The 27,712-nt window shown below is 33.3% G+C and overlaps 1 protein-coding gene across 1 annotated transcript in view; it reads right to left on the bottom strand.

Moving 5' to 3' along the window:
* Window positions 1-27,299, bottom strand: part of RORB (RAR related orphan receptor B) — a 255,056-nt gene extending 227,757 nt beyond the window's left edge. The window contains exon 1 of the mRNA XM_031939553.1: window positions 26,598-27,299. Coding sequence (XP_031795413.1) covers window positions 26,598-26,604 — 7 coding nt within the window. The 5' untranslated portion in view covers window positions 26,605-27,299. The remainder of the gene's footprint in view (window positions 1-26,597) is intronic.
* Between the last annotated feature and the right edge of the window lie 413 nt (window positions 27,300-27,712).

Below are 27,712 nucleotides of genomic sequence, written 5' to 3'. Positions count from 1 at the left end.
ATCAATCCCCTTTTGTCATTTAGCTCTGATTCATTTATTGAGTGAGACTACATCTTAGCTGAATCAAGCAATCAGATGTGTGAGATTATATGGGAATAGATATAAATCTCTGGAAGAGGAAGTCTGATTGGTTAAAGGACTTGGTTATACCATATGGGACTTTAATAAAACAATGATATAATCTGAAATTCAGATTTAAATGTCTAGCAGCTCAGTGGTGGAAGCTTCTAGCCAAATCCACTTTTTACTGATTTTTCTTTATACAGCAGACCATATCTTAATGGTTACACAACTTGTTTGAAAATTCTGAGGATATAAGATTTCACCATAATCTATTATCTGTTGATTTCACAAAAGAGTATTTTCTTGATGTCTTTCTTCAAAGAAGGTTCTGTTTATCAATGAGAATTACTTAAATTTAGCATGGAGATGACTACAGAGACAACTTTGTTCAGATATTCAATGATTACCAATATTAAGTAAAGTTTTAGACATGGAAACAGATAGTGACTTAAGTTCTACAGTGTTGAGCAAGATGTCCTATACAAAGTTTAGCTATTCTATGCATAAATAATTTTATACGAATTATACTGAGATTTGGGATGCCACAACATTTTCTCAGTAAAATACATATCGATGAGAAATAAATTGGCACCATTATTTACATTAAAAAAATCTCAAAGTGAATGAAAAATAGAAACTATGAATCTCTCTTTTTCTCTCTGGATTAGGATCACAGAGAAGAGGAGAGGAACTCAGAAGCTTTCTATTTTAATCTATATCTGAATTAGAGTTCTCTCTGTAACATTCCTGACAATCATTTGTTTGAAAGGGTTGTCTTTGAAAATTTCTAACGAGGAACCAGGATAATTCTGCTTCATCTGGAAGTAGCCCATTCCATTTGATCAAAATTAAACAGGAAGAGAAAATTGGAATGATTGGGTTGCTGCCACAAATTATAGTTTATCACTTAAACATAAATATTCTCCTGATAACATTACATTTGTTCTCCTAAAATTCATGGAAATACTTCTGTCTCACAAGAATAAAAATTATAAATAGTTCAAAAGGTGATAGAAAAATGCAAGAAAGGTAGATAACTATCAATGTGCTATCAGTGATAATTCATTTTTGTTAATTGGAAAGGTGCTTAATGGGCACAAGCAAGATTTAGCCAACAAATTAATTCTGAAGAAGAACGTAAGTAAAGCATGTCATCAAAGAACTATAAGAAAGGAAGAAAAGTCAGCCATGTAGGAAGAGGAAGGGATTATAGTTAAAGAGAGAGAGAGTAGTCTACTGGTATCTTAATGATATTGGGAGATATCAAGGAAATATTCCAGCATGTTGGATGGCCTCCTGGTGGTAAACTTTTGAAGTATCAATCTAAGGGGACTTCTGAATAAATGAGATCATAGTTATCCTTGAGTATGACTAAGAAAGGAAGAAAATCTGTTCTATTTTTAGAAGGAGGGACAGCACACGGATATACTGAGTTCTGCAGGGATATCCCTTTGTATTGGGTTGACCTTCTATCTTGTGGTTAAAGAAAGGCATTTTGCAGCTATGTGGTTTAGTATGCTACATTTGAAGTGAGGAAGGTCTGATAGTTTTAAATTTTGCCTCCACTTTTCACTGGGATCCGGGATAAGTTATGTAACCTTTCAGACTAATTTTCTTCACCTGTAAAGTGAAGATAATAATAGTATCCATATCATGGGGTTGTTGGGAGGATCAAATAAGGTAATATATGTAAGATATTTTGCAAACTTTAAAATGTTATGTAAATATTAGTGGTAGTGGTGAAGATCATGGAAGACATTTACTGATATCATTTATTATGACAAGTAGGGAAAAAACAAAAAACAAAAAGTATAAAAAATATATTTTGGCATTGTGGAAGTTGGGTTAGAAAACCAGGGAAGAAATATTTAAAAATGTGTTAGGCATGCAAAAGGACCCTATCAGCTTAGACCTATCTGGAAGTGTAAAGGGAATTGTGACCTAGTTAGGTGTCTGTTAATGGTAGACCTAAGAGGGTAATCCATGTGCGGATAAAAGGGAACTGATTATGTAAATGAAGTAACAGATGTTACAAATGAGGACTATACAAAACATAAATAATACATTATTTTTATACATACTTTTAAAACAATTTATTATAAATTTAATATTAAACCATGGACACAATTAATTAAACATGCTTTGTAATTATTTGAGGTTAAAGTAAATCCATCTACATAAGGGGTTCTTAACCTGGAATCTGTAAAAATTTTACAAAATATTTTGATAAACATATTTCAATGTACTCATTTTCCCTTGTAACTTTATATTTTATGTACTTTAAAACCTTATTCTTAGATATTCACAGAGGTTTTGCCAGATTGCCAATGACATTTGAAAAGTGAAAGATGTAGCAAAATCTAATACCTTGAAGGCCAGAATTTAAGAATAACTTAAAGGACCAAGCCATGTTAATTGATGCAATTCATTTTTTTATTATAGCTTTTTATTGATAAAACATATGCAGATGTATATGAAAATATACATTTTCAACATTCCTTTGCAAAAACTTCTGTTTCAACTTTTCCTCTTCTTTCCTCCATCCCCTTCCCTAGATGGCAGGTAGTCTTATACATGTCAAATATGTTAAATTATATGTTAAATACAAGATATGTATACATATTTATATAGTTGTCTGAAATTCATTTTTTAAAAATCCATAAATCAAAGAAAATTGATATTGTAGGATAAAAATTTATATCAAAGTAAAATTATAATACTCACTTGTCATTATTTGTATTTAAATATATTTGCACAAATAGAAATTGTAGTAAATTATACTAAATGATTAAAAATCAATCATTTTATAGCTAATGACACAACTTATGTTCTTCTAGTGTTAGCATCCTTTTATCTCATATTAAATAGAGATTTTTATAGTCCTACTATTAGTTGAGAAACAGAAAATTTTCAGAAAATGGGCATTTTTCAAAAGTGATAGTCCCATGGTTTAAATAAAAAAATACAGCTGGCAAAACTTTTGTTTGAATATGAGTACAAATTAATCAAATTCTTTCAATTATTCTAAGTTCTATTTCTATTAAACTCTGCATTCCAAAAGAAATCATGCATAAGGATGCACACTTTCTACTGCTAACAAGGTGTTAATATCCATACCACCACACCCTAGCCTTCTGCCAACTGACTGCATGAGCAGTTAATTGGGCCATGAGGGACTGAGGTTGGTGTATTACAAGTTATATGAGGCTAAGTCAATAAGTAAAAATGAAATTAAGCTTATTTTCAAAATGTTTCATTTCAGAAACACGAACAAAAATGCTACCAACTTTACACTGCAGAGACTATGATGCCAGCCTATTCCAGTGGAAAGAATATTAGCAACATGGTATAATATTGAAGTATAGTAGAAAAATAGTATCAGATAAAACAGGATAAACCAGGATCCCACCTCAACAATTATTGTCAGCATGACCTCTGACAAGTCAATTAACTTCATTGAGACCTGGTTTCCTCACCTACAAGATTGATATGATATCCACCTAATAGAGCTGGTATGATGATCAAATGAGATGATATACATGAAGTACTTCAAAAACTTTAAAATGCTATAGAAATGGCAATTGAAAACCATATTTATGAATTCTACATGTGCAATACAACAATGCAACAACAGTGTCCCTTCATGTTTATATCCATAAAGGATTTGTGATTGAATTGGTATGGACTTTCCCTCCACTGAAAAATACAATGATGCATAATATCCATTATTGGTAAATAAAGTTTATGAAAATGAAAATTCATCTTAATGACTGACTTTCTCTTATTTTGCCCATACATTTCATATGCTAGTTTAGGTGAAAATGACAACTTGTATCAAGAAACACTGAAGTAGTCTTTGATCATGACATTTCTTGGTTTATCTTCAACAATTTCTCTTGCCTGCAAGTCCAGTTTTCTTTAGTCTGCTGTACAATGCCCTTGTGTATTGTGTTCCACACACAATACAATAGAATACAATAGTCTTAGGATATTTAATTAGGGTGTGTACTCAGGGAACATTTGTTATTCTTTTAAAGTGAAAATTAATTGAATATTTAATCATGAAGGACATTATTTTTATTCATCATACTAAGGAAACTATAACTCAATTAAAGATTTTTAAAATTAAAATTTACTCAAAAGTTTATACTTTAAAAAGGAGACATAAAAAAGGAGGCAGTTAGGGTGTGTCTAGGTGCCACTGAGGCTCCCTATATGTATATTTATAACCCTAATTGTTTTTCCCCCTACTACCACTCTTCTATTCCTAACTAGCCAAATACTAGACAAATGTAATTACTACTTCCCAAGATATATCCTCCCATCCCTGTGCCTTTTCCAGTTTCTTCCACCTAGATTGTCCTGCAAATCCATTTTTTTATTTCAAAAGTTATTTCCTTAATAAATTTTCACTGACTTTTGGTATTCACGATACCTTGCTTATCTATTATTTATGGGAGTGCCTTGATTATGGTTAATTTTTGGACTAGCTTTATTACCATCTCCCATCTACCATACATAATCTTCTTGGGGTAAGGCCTACGACTTAATTATTTTTGTATTACTCTCAGGGCCCTGTTCACAGCATGTGTTCAATAATGCCGACTGTTATTATTATTAAAATTTACTATCAAAGTATCTGCAACACTGACAGTCTTAATACTAAGATGGCTAAAATTCAAAGATCTGTAATTTCATCCATGTAGGTACTTTCTTTATAGATTCATACTTCTACTTTTCTGTGAATCAATAAATAGTCTTTGGGAATTGCTATGTTTGAAAAATTCATTACCTTATGGCCAAAGTAGTGATTAATCTCTCTAAACTCAGAGAGATTAGTCCTCGGGCAATAGACAGCATTTCATCAGGGCCATTCTACAATACATTGTACTTTGGTAGAATCTATCAAAAGTTGCACTAACTTGGAATAGTCTTTGAGAAACTATGGTGACCCTGACACCACCATCAGAGAAGGGGAAACTTCACATCAAATAAAACTTGCCAAATATTCCTAAATTGGAAGACTTAATAGAAGCATTCATTTTTTTTTAAAATCACTGAAACTCATTCCTTTCAAAACCTCCTATTTTGACATCTCATCATGATGGGAATATAGACCTGGCTTTTCAAAGGTTATACTAAAAGAGGAGAAGCCCTTAAATATAAGTTTGACACCAGACTGCAGAATCTCTCTGAGTACCAGCACATTGAAGTATGGAGAGAATGATAATTAGTAGTTTGACTAGAAAATAATAAAAAAACTTTTCTAAGGATTAGATAATTTTTGGCTTTTTTTTTCAACTTCTATATTTGAGGCCAAACTGAAAAAGAATTTTAAGAGAGACCAACTGTCTGTCCTAAGACAAAAGCCTTCCTTGGAAATGAGAGAAAAACCTCATCTGTCTTAAGACATTGGTGAGAGCTATTGGGCAATCAAATATGAAAGGTCTGGGATAAAGGAATGCAATTGATTGGAAGTCTATTTATAAAAAGAGCAGTGATTTCCCACATAAAATACTTTCCAAAAGTAAAATCAACATTGCCAAAACTCACAAGCTTAAAAGTTGTTAAAATTAGTAGTATAATAGTATGCAATAGTATTTTGCATAGCTAAGATAATTATAAATTATATCTTCTAAATCGGAGGGGGTAGTCTTTGTCTATATTATTCTCCAATTTGATTCTGTTAAATGAATACTAAATGAATTCAGGGAATAAATATTGTCACTGAGCCTGGTATTTATTTTCTCCTATAATGGGAGTCATTATATCCTACCCTTTAGTGTGGGAATAGAGAGTCAAAGGAAATTACACTTGTTAAGCCTGAATAGGGTTACTAAGTCCCAATGACTGAGGGATATATGATTGGAATGGAAAGCAATGTGTACAGAACTAAAGGTGACAGAGGTTTGCCTCAAGTCTGCACAGGAAGATTCAAAAAGCTTAGTATAAATGAAAGGTGACTAATGGATTGGCTTAGGGACTGGACCTGTGATTTCATTGCTATAGGGAACTTATGTTTGAGGAAATTCCTTCTATCAAGATATGTCAGCACCTTCTCTATAACATGTAGTCTTTGAAAATCACTTAGAGCAGTTACAGATTTAGTGACTTGTCCAGGGTCATCTGGACTTTGTGTCAGAGTCACGATTTGAACCCTGGTCTTCTTGGTTTTGAAGTTTATTTTTTATCCAGGATTCAAGGCACATTCATGTTATATATATTTTTATTTTGAAGGACTTCATATTATAGTGAAGGCTTAGTATAAAATTATTTGCTTAGATAGATTCTAAGAGTGACTTATTTGGAGCAATAGATAGATTATAGTAAATATAATGATAATAAAAAAAAATAGTGTATACATAATGTGCAATAAGAGACCTGTATGCAGTAACAACAGTGACAGCAAACTTTTAAGTGCTTTCTTCTTACAGAAGCACATAAGGGCTGCTAGGTGGTGCCACAGTGCACAGAGCATAGGGCTTGAATCAGCAAGACTCACTTTTCTGAAGCCAAATCTGACCCCAGATACTAGCTGTGTAACCCTGGGGAAGTCACCTCACCTTGTTTAAGGTTTCCTTATCTGTAAAATGAACTGGAGAAGAAAATGGTGACCATTCCAATATCTTTGTTAAGAAAACTCCAAATGGAGTCATGAAAAGTCAGAAATAACTGAACATCAATGAACATAGGCAAGGTAGTATGGGCCCACAAGGCATAGAAGTCAGAAGGATGGGAGGTTCATATCTGCTTTTTAACACACTGGTTTTATGACCCCAGGCAAGACATTTAACTCTTCTTTGCTCTAGGCTCTAACTTGTTGAGAGAGAGCTAACTATTGGTTAAAAAAAAAAAGCTTTAGCTTAAGCATTCTCTAAACCAATGAAATCATTGGTCCAATCTCTGTCTCCCTTCTATGTACAAGGCAAGAGAATTTTTTTAAAAGCTGAAAATAGTATTTGCCTTCAATTATTCAGTTATATTTTAAGTTTATATTTTAGCAACATTTATTTAAGTTTATACTAAGTATATTCAAATAAATTCAAATGAGAATGCTAAAAGTGGTGATGGTGGAAGAATAAAAGTGGTAATACCTGAGCTATGTTTTGAAGGAAGATAAAAATTCTAGGGATTTGAATTGAATGGGGAATTCATTCCATAAATGGGAAACCACTTACAAATGAAGGTAGAAGAAGAGGTGATCTCTGCTGCAAATACTTAGCAAGCCAGCTTGTCCGAAACAGAGAGGACTTAAATGGTAATGATGTGAAATATGTCTGGAAGTATGGGAGAGAGTGAACATGTAAGGGGATTTAAATATAAGAATAAGGACTTTGCATTGTATCTTAGAAGCAATAGAGAATTAATGATATGGTTAGTCTTATATTTAAGAATATTAGTTGACCAGCTGCATGGAAGAGGTATTGAAAAGGGGACAGACTAGAGTTAGGAAAAACAAATAAGATTGTATTTATTCAGGGAAAAGATCATGAAGGTAGGAAATAAGATAGGAGTAGAATTGTGTAGAAAAGAAGGCTTAGATTAGATGGATTTAATGGTACTAGGATTGACAATATGGTAGCACCTTGACTCTAGGAATACATACAGCACAAGAAAATACATGTGGTAATCTTCCCCATTGTATACAGAGTTGGTATAAAAGATAAATATTATATTTTTGATGATTTCTGATCTATCACATTACTGCTTCATTAAAAACTATCATAAAGTGATTTGAGGTAGTACTCTCTTGAATACTTATCTACTTTTAAAAAGATATAATTGTTATTTTTTGAGAGTTATTGAATCTTAGGTATTTCAAGCCCTACAAAATCTTGTATTTTTCCCCTTTTTGGCCCAAATCTATGATTTAATCTGTGTAGGGAAATTGCTTTTATTCTTACCATCTCATAAATGTATTAAAGATTAGAAAAATCATTCTCATTCATTCATTCATATGACATTGCCAAATGAATGCAGTCATATATATATATATATATATATGCATGTGTGTATTTATACATTACACAGGTATGTATGTTTATATATATATACCTATATACACACATACATATATCTGTACATATACAACTGGGTTGCTTTCAACAGAATAGCTACATTAATTTGTCCCTTCTATCCATCCTCATTCTTAAGAATACATTTTAAAAATCTATGTGGAACCTTGTCCAGTCTCTTTTTATCAATAATGCATACAAACCTGCAAACATATAAACATATATGTTATATATATTATTATTATTCACATAGGTATATTTAATCAAATGAAATTAGTTGCATTTTTAAGGGATTGAACCCATAAACTTGATCTCGGTAACCTTGCATTCTGCCAGAATTGTCTAATTGACTACAGAAGAAAATACGAGCTTATTTATATTGCTACAAGGTAACTCCATCTTATCTTTTTCTCTTTATTTAAAAATGAGTTTAGAATGATATATAATCCTCTTCTAATCAGGTATCAGTTTTTTTGTTCCTTCTTATCCAAGTGGGTAAGATATTGTGCCTTTCCAAATCTGAAATGAACTCATGATTTCATCATTTATCCTTACTTTGTACCTTCAAGGTAGGTAAGTGGCTGATAGAATGAACACCATTCATTTCACAGAGAAAAAAAGGAATGGAGAGCACAGAAACAGTAACAAACCCCAAAACCCAAAGTTATTAGTACTGATATTATAACCTGAGTATCCTCAGGTCTTTAGTTTTACCCCTAAATTACCCTGACTTGGATGTATAAAACCTAAAATACTAAATCAGTCATAGAAAACAAGAAGACATCATTTAAAATGTCATGACAATTGAGCTCTCATTTGTACTTGACACCACAGGATGAATCCATTTACAGACTCCCTGCTCTAATAGGCCCTCTGATTTAAGATAAGCGCCTGAAAGAGGGAGAGACAGAATGAAGCTGTCTAATCTATTTCAATGATTCAAAAGATTTGTGATTTTTATCAGAGTGGATACTTATTCTACCCAGATCACTAGTCCATGGTTTAATATATGGGCTTACGAGTAGCACTGGCTGGAAAGAAGTCATCATCTGCTGAAAAAAAAAATCAGCAATGGTTACCAAAAGAAGCTCCCCAATCTCAACATGGCTCCTGTTATTACTGTTTATTTATTGAATTCAGGTAGGCTGATACTCATATAGTTATAAGCAGAGTGGTGTAGTAAAGTTTTTTTTTTTTTTGGAATGGGATACACTCACTTTATGGAATATGGAATAGTCATAGATAGGACATTGTAATACATAATATATCCTTTACCAAAGGATCATGAAATACAATTCAAAGTTAATATAGCACTACTATTAACTCCTATTTATATGGAAATTTTTGACATGCAAACTGATTTCTTCACAACAGTATGAGGTCAGTAGTATAATGTATTTTTATGCCCAGTTCATGTTTTTCGTAGTAGAGTTTTAGACTTAGGGTTAGGAAAACCTGAATTCCAATCCTAACTCAGAACTAGTTGTGTGACCCTGAGCAAATTAACATAGCCTCTCCCAGCCTCAGTTTCCTGAGCTGTACTGTGTGGATAATAATAATACCTATTTTATAGAGGTGCTATGAGGAGCAAATAAGATAACATATGAAAAACACTTTGTAAACTTTAAAGGGCTATACATAATAATAATAATATATCATCATAGATTATATATCATTCTATATTAATATATAATATATTGTATGCTATATATATCAAGTAATATAATTATTAATATATTATATAAATATAATATATAAAACATATAATGATATAATATATAATATATATTATAAATAATAATAAAGGACTATATTATTTTGGGTACATAGGGAAAAGGTGCCAATTATGTAGAAACTATTTAAACTTGTGTTCTGTGGGCAAAATTTTTGAGAACTTGACCTTGGAAAATTTACTTAGAAAGTCCTTGGAAAAATGAATTTTTTTTCCTATGATAGTGAATGCATCACTTTGGATATCCATGTTAATTTTTCTCCCCAAGTAAAATTGTTCATCTTAATCTACTCCCAAATGTGTAGTGAGGAGGCCACAATCAGGGTATGAAACAATGATTATTCTAATGTGTTTTAAAGAAGGAAAGAAGCGTTTCTTCCAGGGGAATGATATGTAAAGATACTGAAACCAATGGAAAATACAGGAAAGGATCTTTTTCTAGAGAGGAGTCCTGGTCTCAAGTATTTCTCACAGTATGGAAGAGTCAGCCAGCAGCTACCTTGTGTTGTTACATGATAATTATATGTGAAGCAGGGACCAGAAGAAAAGGAAACAGGAGAGGAGGACAAAGATGAAGGGAAGGACGGACTTAGCTCCTGCATCTCATCCTCATTTCTTTCATTTTGTTCAAATATGTCTGACTCTTAAGATAGTTTCTAATTAGATATAACACGTAACTTTCCCCTGTATCTAGCTAGCTGTAAAGTTAGAGTCTCCTAAATCTGATAGTGGAAAATTCAATTTTTTATTTATCTTCTTTTCACATCTTCATTGCACATAGTTGTTAGACATCATAGCATAACCAATTCTAAAGACAAAGAAATTGCAACAGAAAAAACAAAGGCTGATTTTTAAAAGATACAGAACTATATCAATAGTATAGTCAAATTGATCCTTAGCTGTTTAATTCTTCCATTAGACTACATGATTTCTGTGTCTATTTCTATGAATATTTGTAATATATGTATTCATGCATACATATAGACACACATATTTTATATAATATATAGTATGCAGTATATTATTTTCTATAGTGAAAGTATGATAATTGGTGTAATCTTTTGTTTCTGTCTCTATTTGTGTCAGTGTGTTTCTCTTGATTTACTACCAGTGCTAAATGATTCATGGAACTGACCATATTGTGATAGTTAGTAAATGATATAATACTATTTTATTTATATATTGTAACTTTTAACCTGATCATTGGTAAGAACTTAAAAACATTATTGATTTTATTTTTCAAATGGAATAGTTGCTACAGAAATAAGGTAGCATGACCAAGACCATATAATGACAAGGAATTAGAGTATAAGCAATTTTAAAATTTTTCAAGAGTATTTTATTTTCCAAATATATGTAAAGATAATTTAAAACATTCATTTTCTTTTCTTTTTTTATTAAACTTTTTTTGTTTTCAAAACATATGCATGAATAACTTTTCAACATTGACCCTTGCAAAGCCTAATGTTCCAAATTTTCTCCCCCTTACCCTCTCTCCCTCCCCTAGATGGCAAATAATACAATATATGTTAAACATGTTAAACACAAAAAAGATTCACTTTCACAAGACTTTGTGTTCCTAATTTTTCTCCCTCCTTTCTTTGCCTCTCCCCCAAAACAGCATGTAATTTGATATAGGTTAAATATGTGCAATTCTTTTAAATTTATTTCCATATTTGTCATGTTGTACAAGAAAAAACCACACCAATAAGGGGAAAAAAACCATGAGAAAGAAAAAAATCAAAAGAAACAAACAAAAAGTGAAGACACTATGCATTGATACATATTCAATCTTCATAGTTCTCTCTCTGAATACAGATGGCATTTTGCATCCCAAGTCTAAGTAATCTTTGTATCCGATCCATGCATTGCATTCTTAAAGTGTGGGATTTATAATGACATGTATACATATGTATATGTATGTATATATACTTTCTAAAGTGTATATATATATATATATACATATATATATATATATATATATATATATATATATATATATATACATATTTTCCAAAAGAATGAATCTTCAGTAATTGATTTCACTTCCAAAAATAAGGTTTTTTGGACATAAATGAGTTCTCGTTTTTAACTTATTGGAATATCTAACATTTTAAAGCTGAATAAATTTCTCTGGACATTCAGAAGAGGGAACAATATGGTAATTAGGATTGCTCTTAATCAAGGAGCATGAGCTTTAATGCCTTGTTTTAAAATTTTATTAATCAAATTTTTCTCTAATTAATTACAAAGATATTAAAACAACATTATTTTTTTCATATCTGTCCTACCTGCCACACAGGCCTTGTGAGGATCAATGATATCAACAATATGCAAAAAAGCAATTCAAAAAATATAATTTACTAAACAAACACAAAGTGTCATCATTGTTTTTTAATTTAAATATAAAGAAATAAAATAGATTTAGTTAAATCCTCTCAGATTTATATAGCATCCTTCTTAAAAGTTTTCAGAAAGATTTGAAAGGCAACTACTTCACAATGATCAACAGTTAATATTTTTGAAAATTATCTAAATATCCTGGAAAAAAATAAGCACAGAACAGATTTAAGATACTAGAAACTGAAGAACACCACCCAGGATAGAATCTATAATGTTCTTCAACTTTATTATGTTTTTAAAAAGTTGATAATGAATATGCAAAGAATTAAAGTGAGAGTTTTCAATATGTTTCAATTTTTTCCAACAATGTACATGGTGAAATTTAACCATGTTTGGGAAGTAGTATTCCATTATAATAAAATCAGTCAGAGCCCCTACAAAATAAACTGCCAAGATAGGAACAATACTTCTGCCTATGTTTCATGTACTAGAGTATACACTGCTGGAGCCTGACAAGTCAATAATAATGAAATAATAAAAGTTCTCTCAAAGACATTGGAATGGAATTTGAAAATGTAAAAAAATAACAACAAAACCCCACCAAAAATCTGTAAAAAGATGATAGTGTCATGTAAAGAAAACAATAATTCGTTTCAAAAGACACAGCATATTTACTTGCTATATTAAAAAGAGGGAACACAAATCTGACTTTTTTGAACATTAATATGAAATTTAATTGGCCTTTTCTTTACATTGATGGGCATAATTTGCCATAACATCTTTAAATGTTGACAATAGTTTCTTTCTTCAGAAAATTTTTCATACTTATATAGCTCACAGGATCTGATTTGACATTAATAGACCCTTAATATAAGTTAAAGAGAAGCATAGGTTGTAAATATGCAATGCTAATGAAGGGATCAATCTTAGTCAGAAAATATATATTAAGCTCTTGTCCATACATATTTATGTATTAGATTGTTCAGTCTTTTCCTTTGCTTGAAAAGCTTATGATCTAAAACTAACAACAAAAATAGAAGCAGTACTAATAACAAAGGTACAAACTGACTGATGAATTACCTTTATATGGAAATGAGTTAAATGCATTTTGCTGGGAGGTAAATGAAGAAGGAATCCAAGGAAAAACTCCTAGCAAATATTTGCCTTAAAAAGACAGTGAAATCAGATCCTTGAAGCATCAGCGGTGTGGAGGGAGACAGAAATATGCCTATGATTTTGTAAAGTCTTCAGTTCATAAATTGACTTTGAATGTGGGGGAAAAACATTTCAGGGAATTCATTAGTGAGTGATTTTGAAATGAAATTGTTAACAACCTTTGATGAAATAATTTCCTCAAGATAGGCTAGAAATATTCAGAATATCTTACTTGAATTTATGCAAATGATTTGGCAAGAGTAGTTTATACTTAGGGAATTTTAGATGTAGATCTCAAAATCTTTACAAAGGTTTTTTTCCGGTTTTCCCTAAAATGGTTGAACATAATCATAATTATGCTTATTTCATAGCAGGACAGCGTGAAATATTAAATGTTTTGCCTCAACATTCCTAATGTCAGGAGCAAGTGCTCTCGATTTTTTGAGTCAAAACATTCAATTCTTGGTGGTGCCATTCTAATTTCATTTAATATAGTTTCCCTTTTTTTCATTTTTGTCTCAAATGAATTATTTTAAATAATATTTTAATGCTCCCTTCCAACAAAACAAAGCCATGAATCACCATGAAAACACAATCAATCACTTTTTCTGTAGAAAATATTTTTAAATAAACTTACCAAATGACAATAGATTTACATTAAAATCTTCCAATATTTTGTATTTTAGTTTTACTTAGAACAAAAAAAGGGTTTGGTTTTTTATTTACCTATATTACTTAAAATGCCTAGGGTTTGACTACTTCTTTCCTATTGTATTGATTTGCCAGTTCTTTTAATTTTACAAACTATTATTGTTATATTTCTGTGTTTTTCCAGTTCTTTAGGTTATTACAAAAGTTGTGTCCATTTCCAACTCTGCCTTCCTAGTCACACTCCAAGACTAGAAGAAAAACACACAGGATAGAAATACTTTAAAAAAATACTTATTTCAAAAGAATTCCCTCAAGTTGCCCTTACTTGAAGTAGTATAAATTTAAAAGTACTGAATACATAAAATATATTTAATATTTGATTTAATTTTGGTCTACAATATGCAGTTTAAGGATACAGATTATTAAAAATCTTGTTATTAAATAATTAAAAAAAATCTAAATATACATTTTATTTCTAGAAATCCTCTAGACTTTAATGATATGATGTTTTTCTAGAGGAAATGTTTTTGCTCTATTAAGGCATTTGATTACACTGAATGATTGCAGAACTTTGGGACAAGATTGGAAATTTTATTTTTGAATACACATTTAGTTTTTCTGCTGACAGGTAAAATTTCCATCTAACTCAATAGAAAATTTTAATGTTGAATGACTCTAAGATTGTATTTTGCTCACACTTGATTTACTGTTGTTCAAGCTTAGTAACTGGAAATCAAAAGCTACTGTTTTATTTTTTTCTAGCATCTGTAGCCCTATTCAACAAGTGAACTGAATGAAGATTGTAAAATAGATGACTCCTGATCATCTAGACTGAGATGACTCTTAGCATTTCTTGTTCATCAAGAATAAGGATATAATTTGGGGAATTGAAAGTACTGTTTTTACTCTTCATATGCCAATAAAGGCAATGTTGAATTTTCATGTTTTTCCATGTGAGTTTTGGACATGTGAAATGAAGTATCTTTTTAATATACACCATGCTAAATAACTAAAATTGTGTGATTTTCCTCTCTACTAAAAATTTATGACAAAAAGTAATTAAGAATAAGTTCATAAATTTAAAGCTGAAAAGGACCTGAAAGGTCATGTTATCTACCCAAACCCCAACTCTACAGACAAGTGAATTGAAACCTCAACAGTATAACTATGTTGAGTATTTGAATTTAATTAAGGCCAAATTCTGGTCCAACTGATTTGTTTTCTATGACATAGGTTTCTCCTTTTTTTTTTTTTTTAACATCTTCAATGTTTTCTTTTAAACAAAATAGAAAAATATAAACAATGGGCTTATTTTACTACAATAAAACTAGGAATATTTGTATATATGAGAAGCAGCATGGAATAGATCCTTGAAATGAGGAAAACTTTGGATTCAATTCTGCCTCTGACAAATACTGGGCAAGTTAATGCCTTGACCCAGATGACTCTTTAAAACAATAAATTAGAGAATAGCTACAGCTCTGCACTATTAAAGCTAGTTCTTTACAGAGGATTCCTCACATTAATGAAATCACACAAGAAATGTTTCCATACAAACTGATTCATAGACCAATTTTGGACCATATATTTTTGAAACTGATTTGTCATCTGGATTTTTTCAAAGAATTTCTATATTTGAACACAATATGAATAGACTAAATTCTACATAGTAATGAAGTTTTTGGTTAGCGATGATTTTAAAAAAGATTCCTGAGTCATATTATGTGAAGAACACTGGAAAAGCAATCTAAATAGGAGTCAGGAGACCACTCTTCTAGGTTGGATCTGCCATTTTCCTCTTGTGTAAATCTGAATCTCAGAGTACCAGGAGACATGTTATTATACTGCATTACCTTTTGTTCAACAACGAGATTTCTTTTTTGCATTGGTTCCCAAACACTGAACTAAGGGACCCTGCAAGGGAGGCAGTAGTTAAACTATTACAAGGGATCCACAAAACTGCCACTTTGAACTTTATTTAGCTCAAAAATAAATATGCAGCAAGAGAGAAATAAATAACCATATCTGCTGTAGAGTGAAAGTAGAGTGAAAGTAATATCTCATATGATTATAGCACTTTAAAGTTGCAAATGATTTTATATATATATTTTTTTTATTTCTTCCAGTTCTTACAACAGTCCTATGATGTGTCTTTATTATTCTTATTTTAGAGAAGCAAAATAAAATAAACAAACAAAACCAAAGGTTGAGAGGTGTTAAATGACTTGCCTGCAGTCACACAGCTATTAAGTATCTAAAATTGGATACATACACATATTTTTCTGATTCCAAGGTTAACTCTATATCCACTATATTGTATTATTTCCTATGTATTATTTTCCCAAAGGAAGTAGATACTATTGTATGAAATTTTTAAAAATTAATTTAAAAGTATTGTTGAATTTATTATAGTTTTGTCACTATGTGTATTTCTTCATCACTGAAAAGCAATAGTACTCCTTCCATTATTTAGGAGGGTCTACATAATTGTTTTTAAAAAGGATTTTAAATGCATGAAACTCAAATCCCTAAAAATTATGAGAACCTTTATATCATTCTTGAATGATGACTCTTCAAACTCTTCAATTCTAAAAAGGAAACTGAACAAATAAAATAATAATATTTCTCAATATTGATGAACCAGAAGAACACTACTACCTGGTACTAATAAATTTAATATAATCAACATTCTAAAAGAACAGAATGAGTCATTCAAGAAAATTATTACATTGGAATTTGAAATATATGTGGTTTTATGATTTGACCATGCATGGAGCCTTGCACATAATAATAGGCACTGAGTAAATAGAGATTGACTATTTAATTTTTTTAATACATATTTTTAGCTAGGGAGAGAAAATGTGGAATTCAACATTTAAAAAAATAAATGTTAAAATTGTACATATAATTGGAAAAAGTAAAATATTTCTAAAAATAAATATAGATAGAATTGGATTGAATAAATATAATACTTCATTTTCCTTTTAATCTAGTATTTTATATTTTCAGTGCTAGTTGGTTTGGCACTTTTAAATTTTATTTTTTCTTTTAGTTCTCAAGATCATAATAACACACTGTTGTGGCAATTTTCTTTATAGTAAGCTTATAATATCCTAGTCCCTTGAAAAACTTATTGCAAATCTTGAAAATAAGAGGATGAGGGTTCTAATCCCACTTGTGCTATTAGCTGCTTGGGTAATTCATTCAGCCTCTTGGGACATTAATTTCAGTTCATTTAATTCAATGGTCAATTGTTAGTTTTATTATCTATCAAATGAGAGAGTTAGATTAAATGGCCTATAAGATCTATTTCATATTTAAAATTGTATTAATCCTTAAATATGTCTCAATTTCATGTTTATATAAATATTTTATTATTTTCTTACATTCTCATCTGTATTTTCCTTTGTAAAATAAAGTTTAGAAAGGAGTTTGAAAGTCTTTCCTGGTTAAAGTTGAATATAGCAGTCAAACTTTTCTAAATGAATATCTGCCCAGAAATTATACTTTGATAACATAAAACCTATCTATAAAATTGCTTAATGTTTATTAAATCATTTTAAGTTCAACATAATAAGAAATTAATTTTATGGAAGATCAAGATTAGAATCTTTTCCATATAATAATTTTACTCTTTTGAATTAATTGTTTGGACTGAAATCCAATTATTTAACAGGCTTCATGTAGTTTGGCCTTGGGTAATAATATCTATCTAACTTTTTGAATTGATTGGATTCCTATAAAATGAAAGATTAAACATGTTCAAAAATAAAGGTTTACAATATAATAAAATTCTCCAAAATTATTTGAATTTTCATGTGACTTATTTATTTCCAGTCATACACATAATGAATTTTTGTTACTTATTGAATTAACATTGAACTTAGTATGTAGCAGTTGAAAGAATACCACTGACTGGTGTCAGAAGATCTGGAATCAAAGTTCACTTCTGGGGTTTACTAAGTCACTTAATCTCTCTGGGTTTCAGTGTTCTTGTCTAAAAAATGAGGGAGTTGAATTACATAACTTTTGAGGTCATTTTTAGTTCATGATCGATTTCCGATCAAATGAATCTTATAACCTAAAATTTTCCAAATTACAATTTGTTTTCCAAAAATGTAGTATCAGAAAACCTTATAAGACACAACCATAGACCAATTAAGACCCAGAAATAAGTTCCAACAAATAAAAAGATTCAATAATAAATATCTATTATAATTTTTCAATGTTAGGTCAATGGGACAATATGATCTAATACTGATAAAATTCAGCTTAAACAACTTTTGATAACATACAATTGTAAAAACTAGCCTATGGAATGTTAGAGATGGCTTATTGGAAAACACTGGGGAAAACATTTATATGGAATGTGATTTTATTTATGCCTAATTTTCTTTGTTTATTCACAGTCTGTCAAAATATTGTGTTCATGAGTGTAAATTGTAATGTATTAACTAGGAGAACATAATCTGATCAATAAATAGCCACATCTTCATTTTCCCATGACCATGTAGTTTTCTGCTCCTGTGAATCAGATTGTGATAAAACAATACTGAATTATGTTATTATGTTTTGTATAATTTATATATCAGCTTCATGGAATTCAGAGTCAATATACATTGCCAGTTCATCAAAACAATTCATACTAATAGTTAGTTATATGAATTGGAATTGAATTAAATTGCTTTAATCTTTCCTCTAGGAGTTGAGGATAGCATTGTCATTATAGTTATGTTGGTATTCAGCCTCAAATTTTGACAGTTAGGTATATGCATTTTTACTCTATATATAATTATATGAAGAAAAGATCAATTTTGTAAAAAATAAATTTAAAATTTAAATACACCAAACTAACAAAATATAATTTAAAACTGAAATATAATGTGAAAACATTAGATTATCCAGATAAAACTGAAAAATTTATCATTAGATAGTAATAGAAAGTTGCCAGAGGATAAATCTTATAACTTGCTGAATAATGACAGTTATCATTCATCACCAAATATAATTGTTTGGTAATTATTCAATCAATAGTCAAAGAAATTTATGTAAAATAACAAATTAAACTAAAATCCTAATGTAGTTTAAATACATCATACTTTGTGATTCCATTGAACTCAGTCTTTCCATTTTATTAGAATTTCATTCAACTCTTCTGTTAGTTACCTATACATCTATTATATCTTGCTTGAATTACTATAAAATGCCGTTATAACACCTGTAGTTTCTCTCATTAGGAACTGAATGACTAGGGTTATGGGTTGAGAGGGTAACATATGCCTTACGAAAGGGCTAGCCAACATAGCCTATTATATTGGTGCACTGGTAAATCTCATTTCTATTCATCAGATGATTAGTTCAATCAATATTTATTCCTGTGTGCTTCCTTTGTCTTTGGCAACAAAGCATACATCTTTCAAATTCATAGCATAAGCCTTATTGTCTATGAATATCTTGCTTAATTTGAGAGGGAAAATTTGATTTATTTGGTATCCTTGAATTCATTAATTTTGCTCCCCTTTGGAGTTTTCAGGATACAGTAGTATATGTATGTTATTTAAAATATGTGTGATTAGCAATTGCCTTACTACCCCATATATTAACTACTTTTATATGACTAGGAAAGTTGTCCCTATAATGTAAATATGTGTGTGTGAAGCTTAGAATTCTGAATAATGATGATAGACTATTTTTTCCCCTCTCAGGTGTTCAGCATCTCAGAATGAGTGAACATATGTATGCATACATATTATTCAGAATATTATCTTGGATCAACATAAGCCTCCAAACATTGCTTTTCTCTAAAACAAGAAATGCACAACAAACACTTTAAGATTAAGATTCTATTAACTCTAAAACAAATATTTATAACTGGATTTTTATTAAAATTATAGTGACCATTAAAAAAAACCAAATCATGCATCTTTTATCAGATTTTACCCTTAATTAGATCTCAAAATAGTTATGTAATTAGTGTATTTTATTTCAATGCTTTACAGAACAGATGATCAAACAGCAGACCCACAAAATCCTTTAGAGGACCTAAGAAACACTTTGAAATAAACTGTCAAAACATTGAGAGATTCTAGGTTAATTATGAGCCGCAAATACTTATTCCTAGTAGACATTATTCTTTTCAAGTTGGGAGAACACAATTTAATATCTGGAGCTCTTTCTAATGCTCTAAAATTCTTAAATATTCAGTCTTTGTGTGAAAAAATATTTTGGTACCTTAATTTTCCAAACTTTTATTCCTAAATTAATAACATGGAAAATATATTTTAAAAATCTCACTTTTGAATTATAACAACAGTATGAATTTGAAAAGCTAAACCAGTGTGTTTTATTAAATTTGTGAAAAATCATTAGAATTACATTGGATTTTACATTTAACATAAATTTCTTAAGTATTTAACTGTGATACTTATATTTTATTAATGTGTAGTAGGGTTCAACACAGATATAACTGTTCAAAATTTTTATACCTCAATAAAGCTGTAACAGTATATCAGCATGCCAGATATTAGCTATCCAAATGATGTGGCCATTTTCTCAATAATGTAGCTCATTAGAAAGATGGTAAAATTGCTTGCATTCTGTACATCTCTAGATAGGGGGAAAATTGTATGCTCAAAGTAATAAATCTATTTAATGTACAGCATAGTTTATGTCATACGTATTCATTTCACACTTTAATCTCTTTAAGAATATTTTCATAGTAGTACCATCTCTAAGTGGTATTTTACAGCGAGGATCATTAGTAAAACTAGCAAAAGAATAAAATGCAGCAAAATCTATTAAAATTCAGAGTATTATTTTTAATTGAGAAAACATTTTATAATCAATTGCCATTTGTTATATTAATCCTTAATGCAAAAATCTGAATATTCTGCCTATAGGAAATACTAGGCTTGATAACACAACATATGACATTTTGTGTTTGCAATGATACTGAACATTATCCTAACTTTGAAATTTTCCTCTATGTTATTTCTAGATAGGCAAGTTCATGAGCAATTAAATGAGTTCTTACTTTGTCTTACAAATACTTTAGTTAGTTCTTTCTAGAGTATATTCAAGAATATACTATACAAGTAGATGTGCACTAGAAAACTGTTAATGTATTCACGTTTAATATATTCACACCCAGATATGCACACATAAATGTTAGCATTTATCCTGGGGTAAAGTCATCAAATTTCTCCTGAAATTATATAAAGACGAGTTATTTTTAGCTTAGTAACAGTATGATATCATACTGCTTGGATAATATTGTTGGAAGTGTATTTTTTATTAAGAAGAATTTTTTGGGGGGAGTGTATTATTGTTGGTGGAAGTAAAATACTCTATTTTTTAAAATGACAACTGATAACAAAGAAGTAGTATCACTGCTATTATTTAGATAGTTTTTTAACTTGTTGAAGAATTCCTCCTTAAAATACCCACTCTATATACAAAATTAAATCTAAAGAAATATAAGAAAAGAAATATAAAAAAAATGGTTTGGTGATATTAACAGTTATTCCTTTGCTTAATTGCTGATCTTTTCTGTTATAATAATTGTTAATAAATAGCTCAGTGAGATAGTTTCACATAAATTAAAAACAAAAGGATGGATTATTGTCTCTCTAAATGACATTTTTCAAAGGTTGAAACATGCTTTCAGAACTGCTTAAACAGGACTTTTATGTAGATAACTTTGAGTCTATGAGTATTAGGGTGTTCTCTGATGTGAAAGGAAAAATTTATTAATGGACAACTAATAGGAAATGTTGGAATGAACTTTTAAAGGGATGGGTGGAAGCAAGGAGAGGTATTGATTAAATATATCTAATTATTAATGAAAATTTATAAAGGTTATTATTAAACATTGTCTGAAGGATCTCAAAGTCCCTACAAATCTAGATGAGTTCAGTTCTTCTGGTTAGTAACTTGAAGGAGGTGCTGGTATGTCTCTATAAGCAGAATTTAAAATAAAAGAGATTAGTTAATCAAAATGAAAAGAAATTAAATAAGACAATAATAAGGTAGTCACAAGTTTGAACATACAACTACATGTGTCAAAAAGGATTGAAAATCTTTTGGAACCTTCATAATCTATCAGCTATAAATACATTTAGGATTCTAGCATTAGACCTGGTAGGGAAATTTTAAGAATAAGCTTGTCCTCATTTTATAGATGAGGAAACTGAGGTCCAGACAAATTAAGTGGCTAGGTACTATGAGTAGTGAAGTAAGGGATCTACAATTAAAACCTAATTTCTCCAACTTCAATTCTAATATCCTGATTTCCTCTCCTTATGCATAGGAGTAATGCTTTATGTGGTGAAATGACTAAAAGGATGGTGCAATTATGTCCCCATATAAGAAACAACTTACCTGTCTCTCTGGAAGACTGAAACCTAGCCTTAAACTATATTTTTCATCTATGTACAGACCCAATTAAAACCCTTTTTCATAAGTTCTTTTAAATAATGCAAAGCTGGTGATGTGTGAAGCTTTCTTAGGCGAGTCTACTTTTCTTTCTCAGAAACCCACACCGCACCCCACTCAGACAAAGAGTGAAATAACCTAAAAGAAATAAAACCACCCTCCTCCTCCAGTCCTGAAAAAAGGGTTATGCTCACTCACATCTCTAAATTTTGTTGGGGTGAAGGAAAGAAAAAAAAAAGTCAAGGAATCATCAGATTATAAAGTTCGACACTTTCTTCTTTCCCTCATCCCTGTCTCACTGGAGACTCTAAGTGGAGTTTGAATCTTCCACTCAACTCAGAATAAATAGGTGAACTGTGGATCTCAAAGTGCTACCTATGGCTCAGACTAGTAATTTCAGTATTCAATTGCCTTACGATTTTACTACCCCAGCTACGAACTGCTATCAAACTAGAACTCGGAGACATAGTTTTGGAAACTACTGCGGTAGAATTGGGATTGATGGCATGGAGATAAGGAAAAACAAAACAAAACAAAACACCACGAAGATTTAGCCTTTAATCTTGGCTCTGCCACTTGCTGTCTCTGACCTTGGGGCAAGCTTCTGGGCCTTACTTTCCCTAGGTGTAACATAAGCTTGACTCATCTCCGAGGTCCTCTGCAACTATAACAGTCTATTGTACATAACATAGCAATGTGTGTGTGTGTGTGTGTGTGTGTGTGTGTGTGTGTATGTATTTAAATAAGAAAGAGGGAGGGAGGATTTCCTCAGTCTGACAAGGAACTCAGATCTAAAATCAAAAATTGATCTCTGCATCTCCCTTCTCTTCTCCCTTGCCAAAATTCACATTAATATTCAATACACACTCAAAGGCGCCTAAAGTAGGCAAGATATTTTCTTAACTGTATTTTTTTCCCTTCGGGCCCACCTTTTAAAAAATTACTGATTGAGGAGAATTATGAAGGAAATTCATTGAGGATGAAGGGGAGGAGTAATAATGGGGAGGCGGAGACTAGTCTGTTGTATTCCCCCCCCCCACTTTTTAAAAAATATTTTCTCTACCAACTATCCACTCTGTCTTGAGAAAGAAAGGTAAAGCTACAATTTGTTGGCATAAGTAATGATTTTGCGTGTGTGTCCTTTTTAGATATGTAATAGCTAATAATAATGTAATAGAAAAACTTAATTCAGGAAATCTCAGGAAGTGTGTGCGTGTGTGTGTGTGAGAGAGAGAGACAGAGAGAGAAAGAGAGAGACAGAGACAGAGAGAGACAGAGAGAGAGAGAGAGAGAATCTGCAAATACATTTTTTCCCATCCTTTAGTCCTATGGGTAGAGTAAGTCTAGCACTCCAGTGAGTCCCAAAGTGAATATTATTGATACGTAAAAAAAACAAAAACAAAAACAAAAACAAAAAAACAACAACGTAAAAAAAAGCAACAAAAACCCCAGCCCTGTTTAATCTTGACAATCGGAATGAAGCCATAGAATCATCTTTCTTTCCCCCACCTCCACTCCAGCAAGCTTTATTATTTTGTTGTTGCAATTGTGTGTGTGTTTCAGGGGAGGCTGGGGGGGTGGGTGGGCTTCAAAGACTTGAGCCGCGGTGCTCCAGATCCACGCAGTGTAGGCGTGCCCCGCCCCCTTCCCCTCTCTTCTCCCCCCCTTCCCCCCCACTAATGCAAGGTAATGTATCAGGAAAAGCAGTTTGCTGCTACCCAGGGAAAGGAAGGAAGAAAGAGAAAAAGAAAAAGAAATGTGATTGAAAAAAACAAAACTACAACAACAAAACAAGGAAGAGGATTTCGGACTTATTAACGCTGAGCAAGCGTTCTGTGTGTACCAAATGCTGGAGGAGGGCGAAGGAGAAGAAGGAACAGCGATCTTCTTCGCTGCCCAGCCTGCCTCCCACCTTCTTCAGAGAAGTTGGTCAGTGGAACACGTGACTAGCCCTTCTTCTCCTCCTCACTCCCCCCCCCTCCCCCCACCACCACACCACACCACACCACACCACATACGCACGCACGCACCCAAACAACTCAAGGACCAGGAGCGCTAACTCGCGTCTTCTGACCCATTCACGTTAATCTACCATCCACAGACTCACGAACTCTCCCACGGATGTTTCTCACCACCAGCTACACAGCTCTCTCCGGTGTAACTCAGCTGTACGTGGGCCCTCCCCACTTCTGTCCAAGTAGCCATAAACTTGTGCACACTTACAGCGCATCCCCATTCTCATGTTGCGATCCCAACCTAGGAGGGGTGATTGTTTCTATCAGTTGTTCAGGGATCAAACTTCAGTGAGAGGCTAAGGACTATGTGGTTTATAAGGGAACTCCCAACCTTCTGCAAGATCCGTCCCGTCCAGCGTGGGCCACAACTGCAATCCAACATCGTACAGATGGAGGGGTGTGTGTGCGTGCATGTGTGTGTGTGTGTGTGTGTGTGTGTGTGTGTGTGAAATTTTAATTGCTGTTTTAACTCTCGGCTGTCTTTCAAAGTCATTAAGTGGCGGAAGCCAAAGCATTTCGGGCACCATTCCTAATTTCGGGTGTCTTGGTGTGGAAGAAAATGTTTTGGTCGGGATGCGAAGATGCAGGGATCTTGTGAACAGTAGAGGGTTTGGAAAGGACACCGAAAGGAAACTCAGAAAAAAGGTGCTAGAGTTTAAGAGACTGGGAGGCAAAGTCAGTAACCAGAAGCGACTCGACAACATGAGAAGAGGATGCACAGGGAGCAGAAAGCTCGCTTTCCAACTTAGTCCCCTGCTGCATTGACATGCAAGGAGCCTGCGGAGCGGAAGGGAAAAAGAATGAGTCAGCTCCAAGTTCTGGGGGGGGGGCAAGGAGGGATGTAATATTGAAGGGGGGAAGAGAAGAATGGGGATAAAAGGAAGAGGAGGAAAAGAGGGAGGAGGACGGTGAGGACGAAGAGGAGAATGGCGGGGGGCGGGGGGAGAATCGATTCGCAAGGAGGGATGTAATATTTTGACAGTTCTGGATAGAGGGACCAATGGAGGAGAGGTTACAGACAAAAATAACTTTGCACAGGTGTCTCCAGAGACCCCCCACGCCAACACGCCGTCTCTGGGACCTCTCGGGGTCCTCATTAAACCTAGAATCTATGGGTTCTATTTTCACCCTCTTTTATTTGAAAAGCAGAAGGAGAGGGGAGCGCCCAAGGAAGCCAAGTAGCTGCCTTCCCGACCCAACTCTAGCAAACTCAGTTGTTGAGAGAAGTAACTTCGCAAACACAAGTTCTGTCCCCCTCCCAACCCCAATCGAAATGCTCCCCTCCTCTTCCTTTCAGTTTCTTTAGTACCCTAGAAAGAAACAACGGTGACTGGGCTGAGGAGCAGCGAGGGGACATCTCCCCATATCCTGGACTTGTTTCCCAATAGCACCTATTCTCCCGCTCCCCCACTTCAACTATCCCTCCACTCCCCTCCAGCACTTTCTCCCTCCTACCTTCCCCCCCACCTCCGCCTCAGCCAACTTCAATAAACAATTATAAGTTGAGGGAAAATGCGTCCCGCTTTCCAGAGATGTGTCCAGGGATTGGTTTGCACGCCGCTACCTACTCCGCCCAACCCTGACTCCCAGGAGTGGATGTTGTCCCCCAACCTTGCCAAGCCGAGGTTGTCGACCAGCATGAGTGGTTCTCCTTACATTTTACCAAACAGTATCGTTGAGATAAAATGTTTTCATTCTTTCCCTTTCCCTATTCATCTTATCCCTTCTTCCATGACTATAGAAGATGAGAGAGTGAGAGAGAGCGAGAGAGAGAGCGAGAGAGAGCGAGAGCGAGCGAGCGAGCGAGAGAGAGAGAGAGAGAGATTTCACCGCAAGTAACTAAAGTAGAAAATACAGTTTCTCTTAGAGAAGATCCCTCTTCCCCAAGTCCCAAACAAACAATCAAACAAAAGCCTATCCTGTCCTATCCAAACAAAACTCATGAAGCAGCAACACCATTTCAAAACTTTATCCAAGAAAGCTACTTTCAGCCCTCCCTATGAACACTAAGTCAGTGAAATCCCCAGTTCTCAAGCTTTTCCTTCACCTTCCATTAAGCTTTTCATCCCCTCGCTACTCTCCCCCCCATCCCATCTTCAAATGCGAAACCAGTTCTCCAGAGCATTTTGCCTTCCAACCTTCCCACTCCACCTCTCCTCCCCCCCCCCCCCCCCAGTTCCCTTGCCTTACCTCGCATGGTGTTGCCGATAGCTCACTCCGCGCAGTCATTAAGCTGCTACCAGCCCGCACCTCGGAAAGCACAAAAATCCCCTCTCAGCACGAGTGGAGGCTGCAGCCGAAGATCTGTTCTGCCGAGAAAACCATCCCTTCCAGGCTGTTATTGTTGCCAGTTGTTGGTGTTGGCTGCTGTGTGGCTAGTGAGGCCTCTGCTGTCTTAACTGGTTTTGATGATAATGGTGATGATGATAATGATGGTGATAGTGGTGATTGTTTGGTCAGGTGGGGTTTTGTTGCTGTTGTTTGTTTGTTGTTGTTTTCAGAAAGGGTGAAAATATGTTGTCTGATTGGTGTCTGGTTTGTTTTGTTTTGTTGTCTTTCTCTCCAGTGTATTTGCTTAAAAAAAATGCCACCACCGGTTCAGAAGATTTCTTTTGTAATCACTTGGACTGAGGAGGAGGAGGAGGAGGAGAAGGAGGAGGAGTTGATGGTGGTTTGGTTAGTTACAAAGAAGAGGGGAAAGGAGCAAAAAAGGAGGGGGGGGGCAGGAAAGAAAGGAAGGCTGTGTGGATGGCAGAACATGTGCGTTTTCACATGACATCTGCGCCTGTTAGCGGATCCACAATGTGAATTTTCACTGTTCAGTTACAGGGACGCTCAGGGAGGGAGGGAGAGAGGCAGAGAGAGAAAGAGAAAGAGAGAGAGGAGGAGGAGGAGAGGAGATGGAGAGAGAAAGCTGCAAAGAGGCTTATAGCAGAGGGCGGGCTAGACCCGGAGTTCTAGGCTCCTCCTCCTGTCAGCGCCACCGCCTATCACCAGCCTGCTGCCCTCAGCCCGTCTGGGACCACTCCAGGGAGACTCAGGGAGAGAGGGAGAAAGACGGAATTACAGAATCCGAGAAAGCCAGTCAGAGGAAAAGAGGCGAGAGATGGAGGGTCCAGCAGATCCTCAGGTGAAATTCCCTACTGACTCATCTAAGGAGAGCGGGTTAAGGAAAAGGGGGAAGGATAGATGACCAAGGATAGATAGTTAAGCCACCATTTTTATCAGCTCTCTGTGGAGTTAAACAGAAAAAAAAGAAAAAAAAAAAACTCTCTTGGTTCAACTTGAATTCATATTTTGTGCTA

Source organism: Sarcophilus harrisii, chromosome 1 (genome assembly GCF_902635505.1).
Source record: "Sarcophilus harrisii chromosome 1, mSarHar1.11, whole genome shotgun sequence".
NCBI classification, from domain to species: Eukaryota; Metazoa; Chordata; class Mammalia; order Dasyuromorphia; family Dasyuridae; genus Sarcophilus; species Sarcophilus harrisii.
The sequence above is the reverse complement of the archived record's forward strand: the minus strand, read 5'-3'. Positions and strand labels throughout refer to the sequence as shown.